At 50.9% G+C, this 13230-nt stretch overlaps 1 protein-coding gene across 1 annotated transcript in view; it reads right to left on the bottom strand.

Moving 5' to 3' along the window:
- The window catches only part of TGM6 (transglutaminase 6), a 32904-nt gene extending 19921 nt beyond the window's left edge, over positions 1-12983 (bottom strand). Inside the window, exons 1-6 of the mRNA XM_004611004.2 lie at positions 12935-12983; positions 5631-5804; positions 4692-4934; positions 3640-3758; positions 2265-2393; positions 687-864 (exon numbers count right to left, since the gene is read on the bottom strand). Of these exons, the coding sequence (XP_004611061.2) occupies positions 687-864; positions 2265-2393; positions 3640-3758; positions 4692-4934; positions 5631-5804; positions 12935-12983 (892 nt within the window). The remainder of the gene's footprint in view (positions 1-686; positions 865-2264; positions 2394-3639; positions 3759-4691; positions 4935-5630; positions 5805-12934) is intronic.
- Positions 12984-13230: the final 247 nt, after the last annotated feature.

The following is a 13230-nucleotide window of genomic DNA, read 5'->3' as shown; positions in this document are numbered from 1 at the left end:
TAGTAATTATGAGACTGGGACCCTGCCAGGGATAGGAAAGACTGATCTGGCCTGAGCACTGTAGTCTGAGATTGAGATGGCCCCAGGAGAGCAATTCTATAAGCTTTAATGCATCTCTTATTGTGTCCATACAAAATAATTAATATTATGAATTCTTATATGTTTGCTGGCTGAGGAGAAGAGAAACACATTCATGAGACTCTGCCCTTGGGTGGATCCTTCTGCTGAAAGAGAATTAAGTCCTAGGAGAAGCATCCCCTGTGGGAAAAGAACCTTACCCTATTGCTGACCACACCTATGTGTATGCCTCAACCCCCTCATGCTGGGGAGATTGAACTAGGCGGTAAGAGTGGGTTGGGGGCCAGATCCACGGCGCCAGATCCACCGGGGCCAGATCCATGGGGGCCAGATCCACGGGGGCCAGATCCACAGATCGAGAGAGAGACCGAGAGCCGGGAGAGAGGCAGAGAGAGAGAGAATGAAGTAGGATGGGGGAGAAAGAAGCAGGAGGAGAATCAGAGGAGAATGGAGATGGACATGAAATAAACCGATCGAGCAACCAGTTTGGCCTTCTTCCTTCCTTCGCCTGCCTCGACGCCTGCGCGCCCCTTCTTTTTATTTTTGTGTTTTACACACCCAGGAAGCCAGGGAGCTGGCTGGGGCTTAAGGACTCCTGTCCCCCATACCTGTGCACATGACTCCAGCGAAGACCCAGCACTGGCCGTATTTGACGGGCTTGAACCTGCCCTTGAACCACTTGCGTAGAATGTCCACGCTGCCACGCCAGTGCAGGGGGCTAGTGCCGCCGCCGTACTTGCCCTGCCACTGGCCCTGTACCACGCCCCGGTCATTGTTGCTGTTCACCTGGACAGAGGAGGTCAGGGGTCCACCACCAGGCAGGGGTTCCCATTGTAGGAATCTCACCATCATAAAATCACTTCCAATTTTTGACTGCTTGGTTCATTGAGGGCCACCCCTGGCTTTTAAACTGCCTGACAGTGGATGCATTTGCCGTTTTCCAGTAGCATTTCCGGAGATCATTTATCATTTGAACTTACCTTCCATTGGGATACTCTATTGTTGAGAATCATGTATGATTTAGGGCATTTCCTGTTTTAATGTTAAAGATATTTTTTTCAGTTGGGGGGAATGTGGGTGGCATAATCTTTATAGAGCTATAAACAAAGACAGCATTTGTGAAATGCTTGCATATGTCAGCACAACTTTTCATGCACGTGATACTAACTTGCTTGAGTTGGTGATGTAGGTTCGATAATTCTCCCTATTTTGGGGTAAGGAGAAAGCTGAGATTAGGACAGCTCAAGGGATTGGCTTAAATCACATGCAAGGAAGTAAAGTGAGTCCAGGACTTGACTTTGGAGACTGTCCTGCTGTCTGGGCTCATCATGTTCAACCCTTCGGAACTCATCACGACTTTTCATTCTCTGTGCTCCAAAATACATCTCTCTGAGGCCTTAAGCAAATGAGAGAATCACATATGAGAAAATCAGGTGGGTTGATTTTTGGAATCAGAGATGCCCACTGATCTCCACACCTGTTTGCTCTAGAGGTGCTCCCAGTCTGCTCGCTGGCATGCTGGCCTAGAATAGACTCAAGATACTCCAAGGAGTGGGTTAGGGGGCCTCTCCTTGCATCCAGATTGGCCCTCAACCGCTTTAACCAATGGCTCTGGCAGAAGCTGTGCTGCGTTTCTAGGCCCAGATGGTGTCAAGCAGACGGTTCCTATGTCCTCTTTCCAGGCTTATCCCTTAGGATGAAGCCTATGGCTCTACCTGGTGACCCTGAGCTGGTCATGCCAACGCCAAGCTAGCCGCATGGGAAGCCTAGTGGAGAGACCAAGCCGTGACCGGTCAGCCCAGCTATTCCCAGCATCATGGCCGAGGACGAAACATGAGAGTGAAAGTGTTGTCTCAGCGTTCTGGCGCCAGCAAGGGCGGCAGGAGAGACCAGCAATCACTGACCTCCAGCCCCAGGACAGGACTCTAGACCTCACGTCCCTTCAGATATCGCCCATGGCTACATCTCGCAGCAGAGACCAGCTGTCATAACAGTCCCCTGCGCAAGTCCCCTGTCTCCAAAACTGTAAGCCTCCTCCGGGGTTGTTTGATGCCCTCAAATGTTGGGTGGGGTGTTATGGTAGCTTTGAAATGAAAAATGACTTGGGGAAGATCAAGCCCCGCGCTCCTGGGGTGGGTGCCAGGGACCCACGAGGGGGTGTGCTGAGGGAGCCCGGGGTTCCTCACCATGGCGCTGACAACCCTGGTGATGTAGATAGGGTCGTGGCGGCGGGACACATCGGTGGCCGGGTCGTCCTGGAAACTGGGGCTTCGGTCGAGGATGGAGAGGCAGATGTTCAGGATGTCTTCTTCAAACTGCCCCAGAGAGGCTAGGTTCAGAGGCCAGAGCCACACAGCGATCTCCGGCCCTCCCGCCACTCTCTCTCTTTCAGTCACTTGTGTCTTGTAGGAGAGTTTATTTTTTGCACCCCTTTCCTACCATCCCCTTCGCTTGCCCCTCCCCACCCAGCTGGGACACCACAGAGCATCCCCCAGTCTCAGGACCCGTCATTTAAGAGTCATTGAGAACCAGAAGCTCAATCTTCATTCTCCCTCACCTCCTTCCCATCCTCTTCCCCACTGTTCCATACCACATTCCCCCACTGGGAAGCTCGTGAGTGCACATGGTTTTTGCAATCACCTTTAAGCCAGTCCACAGTCACCTTAAGGCAGGGGCAGATTCACAGATATGTGAGTGTTTCTAGCGGCAATACTTTGGAGGTCCCAAGAACCCTGGACTCACTTTCCCACAAGGAAGCAAGTGGTGGATGCTGACCAGTGGCTACTTTCTGGTTGGACCTCAAGCCCTCTAATTTATTATTCTTGTATAGTCCCTGAGCTCCAAATCCTTAATTCTCCACCCCTTGGTATAATCATCAAGGCTCTTAACCCAGCAGGACCCCTTCTTCCAGGGGGAGACGCAGAACCCCACAGGCAGCTCCTCCAAGCAGAATCCCAGACTCTCCTGGCCACCACATGGCTCTGTCTGCTCCCTTGGCCTAGGTAGATCCTGCCAACAGCCCAACTGCTCAACTGTGACACCCAACAAACCCCACCCTCAATCCAACACCTCCTGCCATTCTGACTTGGGGTTTTCTTTCATGCTCTTTGCAGCACCACCCATGAGTGTGCACCCCCAGACACCCGTAAGCCTCTAAACCCACCCGTGAGGCTCAGTGTGGTCCCAGGCAGGAAGCAGTGGTACCCTTGCATCCTCCATAGAGATGCAATCCCAGGCCCCAGCGCAGACCCACTGACTCAGCAGCTGGGGAATGTGGACTCGCCCCATCTGGATGCTTTATTAGACCTCTGTGTTGGGGTACAGGCTCGAGTCGGGGAGCCCCTGATCTCCGCTTTTTGACCGTCCACAACAGAACCAGCTTGTTCTCCTTCCAAATTGTATTCCCTGCACTTCCTCTTCCCCCAGGACCTGCCCCGGGAATGCAGGGAAGAATGGAGGTGACCTTAGAGTCCCCCCTCCCCTCTCCCCTGCGCCCATCCCTCCCGCAGAGATCCCAGCCGACCAGGTGTCCGTCCCCGTCTGGCTGGTGCCCCTGGAGACCTGCCCGTAGTTCCAGCCCTGGGCCCGGATGTGCCGCTCCACGCCTCGGAAGATGATCCCGCTGTCGTTGAGCACGTACTCCCTTCTCTCCTCCTCCGAGGACAGGAACACGTCATCCTCTGAAAAGCATCGTCAGGTCCGGGTGGGCTGGGGAAGGGGCTACATCAGAGGTCAGCGGCAGGCCAGTGCCTGGAGGCTGGTGGGGGCAGGAGTGGGCGAGGCAGTGCTGGCTGGGCTCCCAGGCAGCCCCCTGCTCCCTCTATTCCAGGGAGTCCGCTTTTCCCCGAGCAGCAATTCCCCCCCCCCCCACACACCCTCTTAAGTCAGCTCAAGCTGGCAGATGGATTTCAGAAGTCCTGACACTCTGGGGGACCCTATGTGAGGTCCACAGCAGCCGCCTGTTTCTTTTTTTTTTTTTTTTTTTTTTTTTTTTTTTTTTTTTTTGCTTTTTGGGTCACACCCAGCAATGCACAGGGGTTACTCCTGGTTCTACACTCAGGAATTACCCCTGGCGGTGCTCAGGGGACCATATGGGATGCTGGGATTCGAACCTGGGTCAGCCTGGGTTGGCCGCGTGCAAGGCAAGCGCCCTACCCGCTGTGCTATTGCTCCAGCCCAGCCGCCTGTTTCTTAAAGAATCACAATACCTACTCCTTTGCGTGTACCTTGTACTTCAGAAGTTGTGAGTTTCTACCCTATTCCCATGAGGTTATTATTCCCACCTTACAGATGGAAACACTGAGGCTCATGGGAGGAAGCAGCTGATAGGAAGTGCTGGGAACCAAGACAGCTGTCCTTTGTTCCCAGCACCTGGCTCTGAGACTGGTTCTTAGCCTCTCCCGTAGGCCCTATACCTGCCCACTGGCCTTCTCATCCCCCAAACTACTGTCCCTGCCCCTCGCTCACTGGCTCCGTGGTAGCTACCAGGTAACTCCTTGGTTCATACCATCTTCCTAGTGTTTACCTTCTTGTCCCAGTCCCGGCCCCCCAGACCTTCAGAACCCCCCTCACTTCCCCCCCACCCCAAACCCCTTAGCCCCGCTGGCTCCTACCTGGACACCACGGGTTGAACAGGAGAACAAACTCGCCCAGCTTCCGGTCGCTGTGTTTGCGGCGAGAGGAGGCCCTGGCGCTCAGCAGGTAGCGGCCGATGACGGCATCGGGAGGGCTGGCCAGGCTGACGGTCACCGTGTTCTCCGTCTGGGCCTCTGTCACCGCTAGCCAGGTGTCGCTCAGCTCCAGCTCCGTGGTCTGGAACACGACTTTGGTGCGCAGGGTCTCCGACGCCTGGGGGCCTGGCGCAGGTGCGGGGGTGGAGAGAGAGAGTGTGTGGGGGGGGGCAGTGGGAAAACAGCAGAGAATCCACGGGCCTGGAGGCCAACCCTCAGCACCCCCCAAACTGCAGGGGGACACGTGCAGGGAAGCATGTGACCAAGTGACATACAAGAGGGCCAGGGTCAGAGGAGGGCCCCCTTCCCCTGTCCCGACACCCGTCTGCTTCCTGGGACAGGGAGAAAGTGGTAGGAACCTTTAAAATGGGGAGGGGGAGGGGCTGGAGTGATAGCACTGTGGGTAGGGAATTTGCCTTGCACGCGGCCGACCTGGGTTCGATTCCCAGCATCCCATAGGGTCCCCTGAGCACTGCCAGGAGCAATTCCTGAGTGCAGAGCCAGGAGTAACCCCTGTGCATCGCCGGGTGTGACCCAAAAAGAAAAAAAAAAAAGAAATGAGGGGAGGAAATGTTCAACTCTAAAGGGTCAACCAAGGTGCTACTGTGTCCTTCCAGAGCCCAGGGCCCCTGGGTATCATTCAACCGGAGAGCTGTCCTCCAAAGCTTGTAGTCTTGGGGGACCCAGCCTACCTACAGGGGCCGCCTTCCCCTAAAACTCACCCCTTCCCCCTCTCAAAGCTGAGAACCAATTTGGACCTCAAGCCCCACTGCCAAGTCTTTCCCCCCGCAGTCCGGCGGGGGGCGCTGGAAAGCCGCTCACCTGTCTCCACCGTGAAGATGAGGCTCTCCTCACTGTCCAGCGCTCGGCTGAGCTCCAGGGTTAAGGAGAACATCTGGCTCCGGCGCACCACCAGCTCAGAGCCCGGGTACTCCAGCGTGTGGTGGGCAGCGCCGTTCCTGGGGCGCTGCCAGTCCACGTCGATGACTCTGATCACTGAGGGGGCGAGGACAGGGAGATGAGGCCCCGCCCAGCGGGGGCCCCGAGTCCCCCAGGTCTGCTTTATCCTGCCTCTCGCTTGCTCATCTCCCCATTCGCCCCGGTTGACTCTAGTTATGCCTCTAGATGCTCCAGACGTCTCCGTGAATACTTTGCTCCCGCCGCAGACCGGGGGCGCAGCACCTGCAGGCCTCTGGGCACAGCCGATGGGCACAGAACCAGCTTTGCTCTTTATTGCTCCTTGACACTGAACTCACAGTCAACAGCACCGTAATTCCTGCCTGGGTGGAACTTATCCCGGAGTGCCAGAATACCGACCAATAATGGTGTGGGCTGTTTTTATTTTACTTTTATTTGGGAGAGGTTTTCCCAAACAGTGCACAGGGGTTCCCAAGATGAGATTGAACCAACTGGGCAGGATGGCTCAATGTGCGGGAGCAGCAATGTAATTCTTCTTGGGCTCAGCAGTGCTGAGACCACATAACGTGTGCCTGGTGGTCCTGGATCTTCAGGGAGTGGCAGGGATGGGGGGGTGCTGGGGGGGCGTGCATGCAGTGCCAGGGATCAAACTCGAGTCCTTGAGCATACAGGCATATGCCCTGACCCCCTGAGCCATCTGACCATTATGGGCCATTTAAAATTGCAAAATCAACTACAAAGTGGACAAAACCACCAAGAATATGGCATTTGATGAATGGCTAAAGGATGTTCCCTGACCCACCTGAGCTGAAACGGGAGGGCAGGGGGCGCCCAATGCTCGGCCCTCAGCTGGAACCGTGTGTGTGTGTGTGTGTGTGTGTGTGTGTGTGTGTGTGTGTGTGAAGAGATGGTTTTTCAGCCCATGGTGCATGACCAGGAAAGTGGCAGGAGTATGAGTTTGGGATGAGAAAATGATTTTGCTCTGGAGATGGATGTGCAGTGGTGATGCTGTGACCATGGGGGCCTGGCTGGGCGGGTCTCTGAGCAGGGCTTGCTGTCTGGTGCAGGTATACTGGTGAACAAGGTTGTTGTGGGCTGGTCTAGGTTGGGGGGGGCACACACTGTGTGGGGCTCAGTGGCTTGGGGCACAGCCTCTCAGATCCTGATTCAGGCTTTCACCGGATACATCCCCTTTTACCTAACCCCTCTGCAGCATGGAAGTCAGGATGGCTGGTGACTGTGAAGTACATGCATGTCCTTTGGACAGGGTCATCTCAAACTTTCCCCATTCCTTTTTTTTTTTTTTTTTTTTTGCTTTTTGGGTCACACCCGGCGATGCACAGGGGTTACTCCTGGCTCTGCACTCAGGAATTACTCCTGGCGGTGCTCAAGGGACCATATGGGATGCTGGGAATCGAACCTGGATCAGCCGTGTGCAAGGCAAATGCCCTACCCACTGTGCTATTGCTCCAGTCCCCTCCAGGCACCATTTTACCAGAGAAATAGAACCCAGGCCAGCTGTTCCCGGAACACCTCCGATTCACAGCGGGGTGGGTTTGAGTGTGTTTTTGGCTATTCCACCTTCAGAAACCTTTTACTGTTGCCACAGTTTTTTTTTCTTTTTCTTTTTTGGTCACACTCCTGGCTCTGCACTCAGCAATCACCTCTGGCAATGCTCAGGGGACCATATGGGATCCGGGGATCGAACCCAGATTGGCCACATGAAGGCAGATGTCTTCCCTGCTGTATTATCTCTCCGGCCGCATGTTAGCACAGCTTTTCTGATTCCCCCTTCCAGTGATGTGATCTCTAGACTCACGACCCCCCAGAGTGAGAAGCTAGTGCTTTGCGCCCTTAGGAACCGAGAGCCCCAAGGAGAGCTCATAAACGGCCACTCGTTTTGGTAACTGCTGGGGAGGAAAGCATACAGAGACGAGGAGCATCTAGCAGAGCGGGCGGCCTGGTCTGGAGGGCACAAGCGAGTTTGATTCAAGAAGGTGGTTTGACACTGAGGCAGCACCAGGAAGAGCCCCATCACCTCAATTCAGGTAACTCTCACCTCTCCCTATTTGGGGTGCATTTCTTCTTTTTTCCTTTTTTTGAGTCACACCCAGCGATGCTCAGGGGTTACTCCTGGCTCTGCACTCAGGAATTATTCTTGGCGGTGCTCGGGGAATCGTATGGGATGCTGGGAATCAAACCTGGGTTGGCCGAGTGCAAGGCAAACACCCTACCCACTGTGCTATGGCTCCAGCCCTGGGGTGCATTTCTTTACCAGCTTTACTAGGTGCTATGACTCAAGTAAAATGCTCATTTCGAAGAACAATTTCTAGTGTGTGTGTTTAGGGTCTGGTGGTGGGACTACCCAAAGCAGCTTTAAGAATAATTTATTTTTACGGGGCTGCAGCTATAGCACAGCAGGTAGGGCGTTTGCCTTGCATGTGGCTGACCCGGGTTCAATTCCCAGCATCCCATATGGTCCCCTGAGCACCACCAGGAGTAATTCCTGAGTGCATGAGCCAGGAGTAACCTTGTGCAATGCCAGGTGTGACCCAAAAAGCAAAAAAAAAGAAATTATTCTTCTAAAATAAAATTTACTCATATATTGGCAAATGATTATTTTATTCTGTTTTTAGTAACTTCTGTTTAATCATACGTTTGCAAATAATCAAAGCAACACATTTTCTTTACATGTGGATAATTTCTTTCATCATTTAATTTAACTAAAATAGTTTTATTTATAAATAATATGTACTCAGATTAGCCTATGTACTCAAATTAGCCCATGCTCTCTATTATTGGTTTAAGTCATACAATACAAATTTATTTACAAATGTATTTATGTGTGTATCTGTACTCATGACTGTATAATATAAATTTTGATATATTTAATCTTTATATTGCTTAACAAAAACAGGGAATTTTTATATACTAGCTAATTAAGTATTTGTTTTTGTAGATAATTAATAAAGAGTATCCTAAATTATGAACAAAAATAAAAAAATCATTCTTGTATGAATAAATTCTAATATTAAGTAAACCTTACATGACTTTAGAACGATAATTCTTGAGGCCCTCCCTCTTTTTTTTCCCCCCTACCTCTTTTTTAACAATTAGATGCATATTTTGGACAGTATAAGCTTCTAAAATAAAAGGCAACTCCTTTTTTGTTCTGTTTTGTTTTGTGTTTGGGCCACGCCCAGCAATACTCAGGAGTTGCTCCTAGTTCTACACTCAGGACTCATTTCAGCAGCCTTGGCAGACCATATGGGATGCCGGGAGTTGAATCTGGGCTGGCCACGTGCAAGTCAAGTTTACTACCTGCTGCACTATCTCTCCAGCCCCCATAGGCATCTTCTTAATGAAATCTGACTCCTATGTGAGTTGTGATTATGGAATCTAATTGAAAGGAGTCAAAGTATAGAAAGACAAAGATTAGTCAAATAACAGTTACACGAAACTTGTTCCCACAGTGCTAGAAACAAATATATGTTACCTACATTTTCCAGGGGGAAAATGAGCCTTGGGTTATGTTTCTTGGTTCAGTCTGTTGGAACTATTGCCAAGCTAAAATTCTGTAATCTATTTACTTTATTATTTTTCAGTTTTCTGCCTGCCAGTGGCCCCAGGCCACAGAACAGTTAAGAACTTATTGGGGCCTTTATAGTTTGTGGGGGGTGGGGGGTGGGGGTGGAGGGAGTCTCTAAGAGCTAGGCAGTCAGGATGGCCTCAGTGCACTCGGGTGGCACTGGGGTTTGACCGCATGACCTTATGCTGGCCAGGCAAGCACTTTAAGGAGAGGGTGTTTTCGGATATCTGGGTACACCTTGTGTGATTGTTACAGTGATGGATTTTAGTGGTGAGGAGACCAGTAGCTATCCCAAGTTCCATGTATCATCTCATGAAACATTTGTGTAGGGAAGAGCATATTTTCATTACTATTAACCGTGCCCCCAATTAAATTCCATCCCATGTGAGTATATTGATTTTTGCTGTTTTAAATGTTTCAGACTTCATAAGAATGCAGCTGTTGCCTAGATATAGGTTTGTGCCTTATATTCTTTGGATTGTTCCCAAATTCTCTCCATATTTTAGAACATCCTGTTGCTAAAACACTGTGTGAGTTGAGCTGAGTGCTGAGGATGGCAGTTGACTGATTTCATCATGGTTTCTGTGAGAAGCATTTGTGTATTTATTTACATTGGGGGGAGTTGAACCACACCTGAGAATACTCCGGACTTATTCTCCCGGCTCTGTGCTCAGGGGCACCCTATGTGGTACCAGAGATTTAGCTGGGGTTGGCTGTGTGCAAGGAAAGTACCTTAGCTCCTGTACCATCTCTCTGGCCCCTACTTAATTATGCCTAAGTTGGAATTGATGCATTTATAAGTAATTATCCTTTTATTTATTAGCACAGCGGGTACGGTGTTTGCCTCGCATGCAGCTGACCCGGGTTCGATACCTCCATCTGTCTCAGAGATCCCGTCAATCTACTGAGAGTATCTCGCCCGCATGGCAGAGCCTGGCAACCTACCCATGGCGTATTCGATATGCCAAAAACAGTAACAAGTCTCACAGTGAAGATGTTACTTGTGCCCGCTTGAGCAAATTGATGAACAATGGGATGACAGTGACAGTGATACAGTGTATTTGATACTTCACTGTCACTGTTTATTCCATTCACTGTCAACTGTCATCCCGTTGCTCATTGATTTACTCGAGCAGGCGCTAGTAATGTCTATATTTGTCCCTGTCACGTGCTAGTGTAGCCCGATGGTGTATTGGGGGCTCTTTCAAGGTCAGGAGAATGAGGACTGTCGTTGTTACTGTTTTTGGCATATCTTGCCAGGCTCTGCCGCGTTTGAGAGTTAGGAGATATATATTTAAGTAATACATAGAGTTAGGTAAGATGCATCAATTTTATTTCAGGGAAGCTACAGGGATTATGAAATATTGGTTATGATATGAGCATATATCAAAGTGCGAGAGTTAATGCTTTAGGTATCTATTGATGCCTAACAAATCAGCCCAGTGTTATTAGCCCAGGACAGTGATCACCATTAATTCCCTGGTTCCTGTGGACCTGAAACTTGGGGAGGGCTCAGTGGAGCCTTCCTGGGTGTTCCTGACTCTGCTGTCACCTGTCAGCCTGCTTCAGTCTCTGGAGCCATCCACTTCCTGGCTGGCTCCCTCACGTGTCTGGGACCACGGTTCCTGCTGGAGTGTCCTCATGGCCTGCCACCTGCTTTCCCCTGGGTCAAGAGACCCAGGCACCAGCTTCAAGGCCATTCTCGTCCTAGCCCCTGACACAGCACAGCGCTGCCTCCACTGGCCACTCCTGGTGGTCAAAGGTCAGCCCAGGCTCACAGGGAAGGGACATGCTCAATGCAAATGTGTGCATGCTGCACTGTGAGAGGAATACGTGAGCTCCTTGCTGCTGCAGTTGTTCTGTGAGTGTGATCTGCCACAGCCGAGAACCTCGAAGGGATACAGAGGAAGCTCTCCCAGATCTTCTGCCCTCCCCCTCCCTGACCCCCTCATCCCCCCCACCTCCTGCCAACACACACACTCATCTACCAGGAGCTCTCGTCTCTGTCTAGTCAGTGCTCAGCAGACAGTCAGTAATTGCTGCTCACACCACTGGGGAGGTTTAATTTAATCGGACGGCTCTAGGACAAGCTCTTTTCTATTTTCTAACTATTTTATAAATAGCTCGTTTGATATTAGTAACTGTCCAAGGGAGGTGCCGCTATGCTGTCTGCAGCCGTGAGAAACTGAGGCTCATGGAGGGGGTAGCCTCTGCATGGTGGAGCTTGGAATCCCGTGACCCTGGGAGGCCCAAACGTAGAAGACCCAGACTCCCAGGGGCAAGATGGGCTCGGGCCTGGGGCTATGGGCCTCAGAGCAGTGGCTGGGTTGGGCCAAACCTGAAGAACCCGGTTAAAATGTTTGACTTTTTAAAGACTCTGGACCCTCAAGAATTTTGTAGTCAAATGGATGGGCATGAAAAGTTTCATGCTGAGTGAAATGAGTCAGAAAGAGAGAGACAGACATAGAAAGATTGCACTCATCTATGGTATATAGAATAACAGAGTGGGAGACTAACACCCAAGAACTGTAGAAATAAGTACCAGGAGGTTGACTCCATGCCTTCGAGGCTGGCCTCACGTTCCGGGGAAAGGTCAACTCAGAGAAGCGATCACCAACTACATTGTAGTCGAAGGCCATGTGGGGGAAGGGAGTTGCGGGCTGAATGAGGGCTAGAGACTGAGCACAGCGGCCACTCAACACCTTTATTGCAAACCACAACAGCTAATTAGAGAGAGAGAACAGAAGGGAATGCCTTGCCACAGTGGCAGGGTGGGGTGGGGGGGAGATGGGATTGGGGAGGGTGGGAGGGACACTGGGTTTACGGGTGGTGGAGAATGGGCACTGGTGAAGGGATGGGTTCCAAACTTTGTATGAGGGAAGTATAAGCACAAAAGTGTATAAATCTGTAACTGTACCCTCACGGTGATTCTCTAATTAAAAATAAATAAATTTAAAACAAAATAAAAAAAAATAAAGACTCTGGACCCTTCACACAACCTTCTGGGTGAGGGGGTGGCAGGTTGGATTTCCCTAAGGTGGTTGCAATGGAATATCCTCTCCTGTATACTTTATTTTTTGTTTGCTTGGTTTTGATTTGGGGGCCACATCTGGTGATGCTCAGGGGTTAACTCCTGGCTCTGCACCCAGGAATCACTCCTAATGGAGCTTGGGGGACCACATGGGATGCTGGGGATTGAACCTGAGTCAACTGCGTGCAAGGCAAGTGCCCTCCCTGCTGTACCATGGTGCCAGCCCTCCTGCCTACTCTTGTTGCTACCAGATTTTAATACTTGTCCAAGAGGAAGTGAGTTCTATTTTCCCTTTCCCTGCAGAGGGGGCTTATTGCTCACAGACAGTGATGATTTGTACTTTCAGGCTAGATCATAAAAATCCATATAGCCTCTGCCTCGTTCCATTGAACTGCTTTGTGTAAATAATTGGAAGAATTGTGGCAAGTCTTTAAAAAAAAAGCCAAAAAAAAAACAACCCCAAAACAAAACAAAAGTATCTAGCTGCCAGGGTATGGAAAAAAAAAATCAAAGAGCCCATGGAGACATCCACATGGAGAAGAACCAAAGCCCATGGTCCCCAGCCCGCTCACAACGGGCTGCCAGTACCAGATGTGGCAGCCTGGGAGCCGGCCATCTGGCGGGTGAAGACTCCCATTGCCCCAGCGACACCCAGTGAAGTGAAGACAAGCTGTCCCCACTGGGCCCGGCCCAAATGGCAATCGCGATGTAACACACCACCCCAATTCTTGATGCCTCAAAGCAAAAGCCATCATTCATCGTTCAGGAGACTGCCAGAAATGCCTGGGTGGGAATTTTTTGACAAGGTCAGTGGGACCAGGACTCCACGTTAGATTAGATTAAAGTTGGAATACTCAAGGTGCAATGCCCTTTCATGCAGATTC

This window comes from Sorex araneus, chromosome 3, assembly GCF_027595985.1.
Source record: "Sorex araneus isolate mSorAra2 chromosome 3, mSorAra2.pri, whole genome shotgun sequence".
NCBI classification, from domain to species: domain Eukaryota; kingdom Metazoa; phylum Chordata; class Mammalia; order Eulipotyphla; family Soricidae; genus Sorex; species Sorex araneus.
The sequence above is the reverse complement of the archived record's forward strand: the minus strand, read 5'-3'. Positions and strand labels throughout refer to the sequence as shown.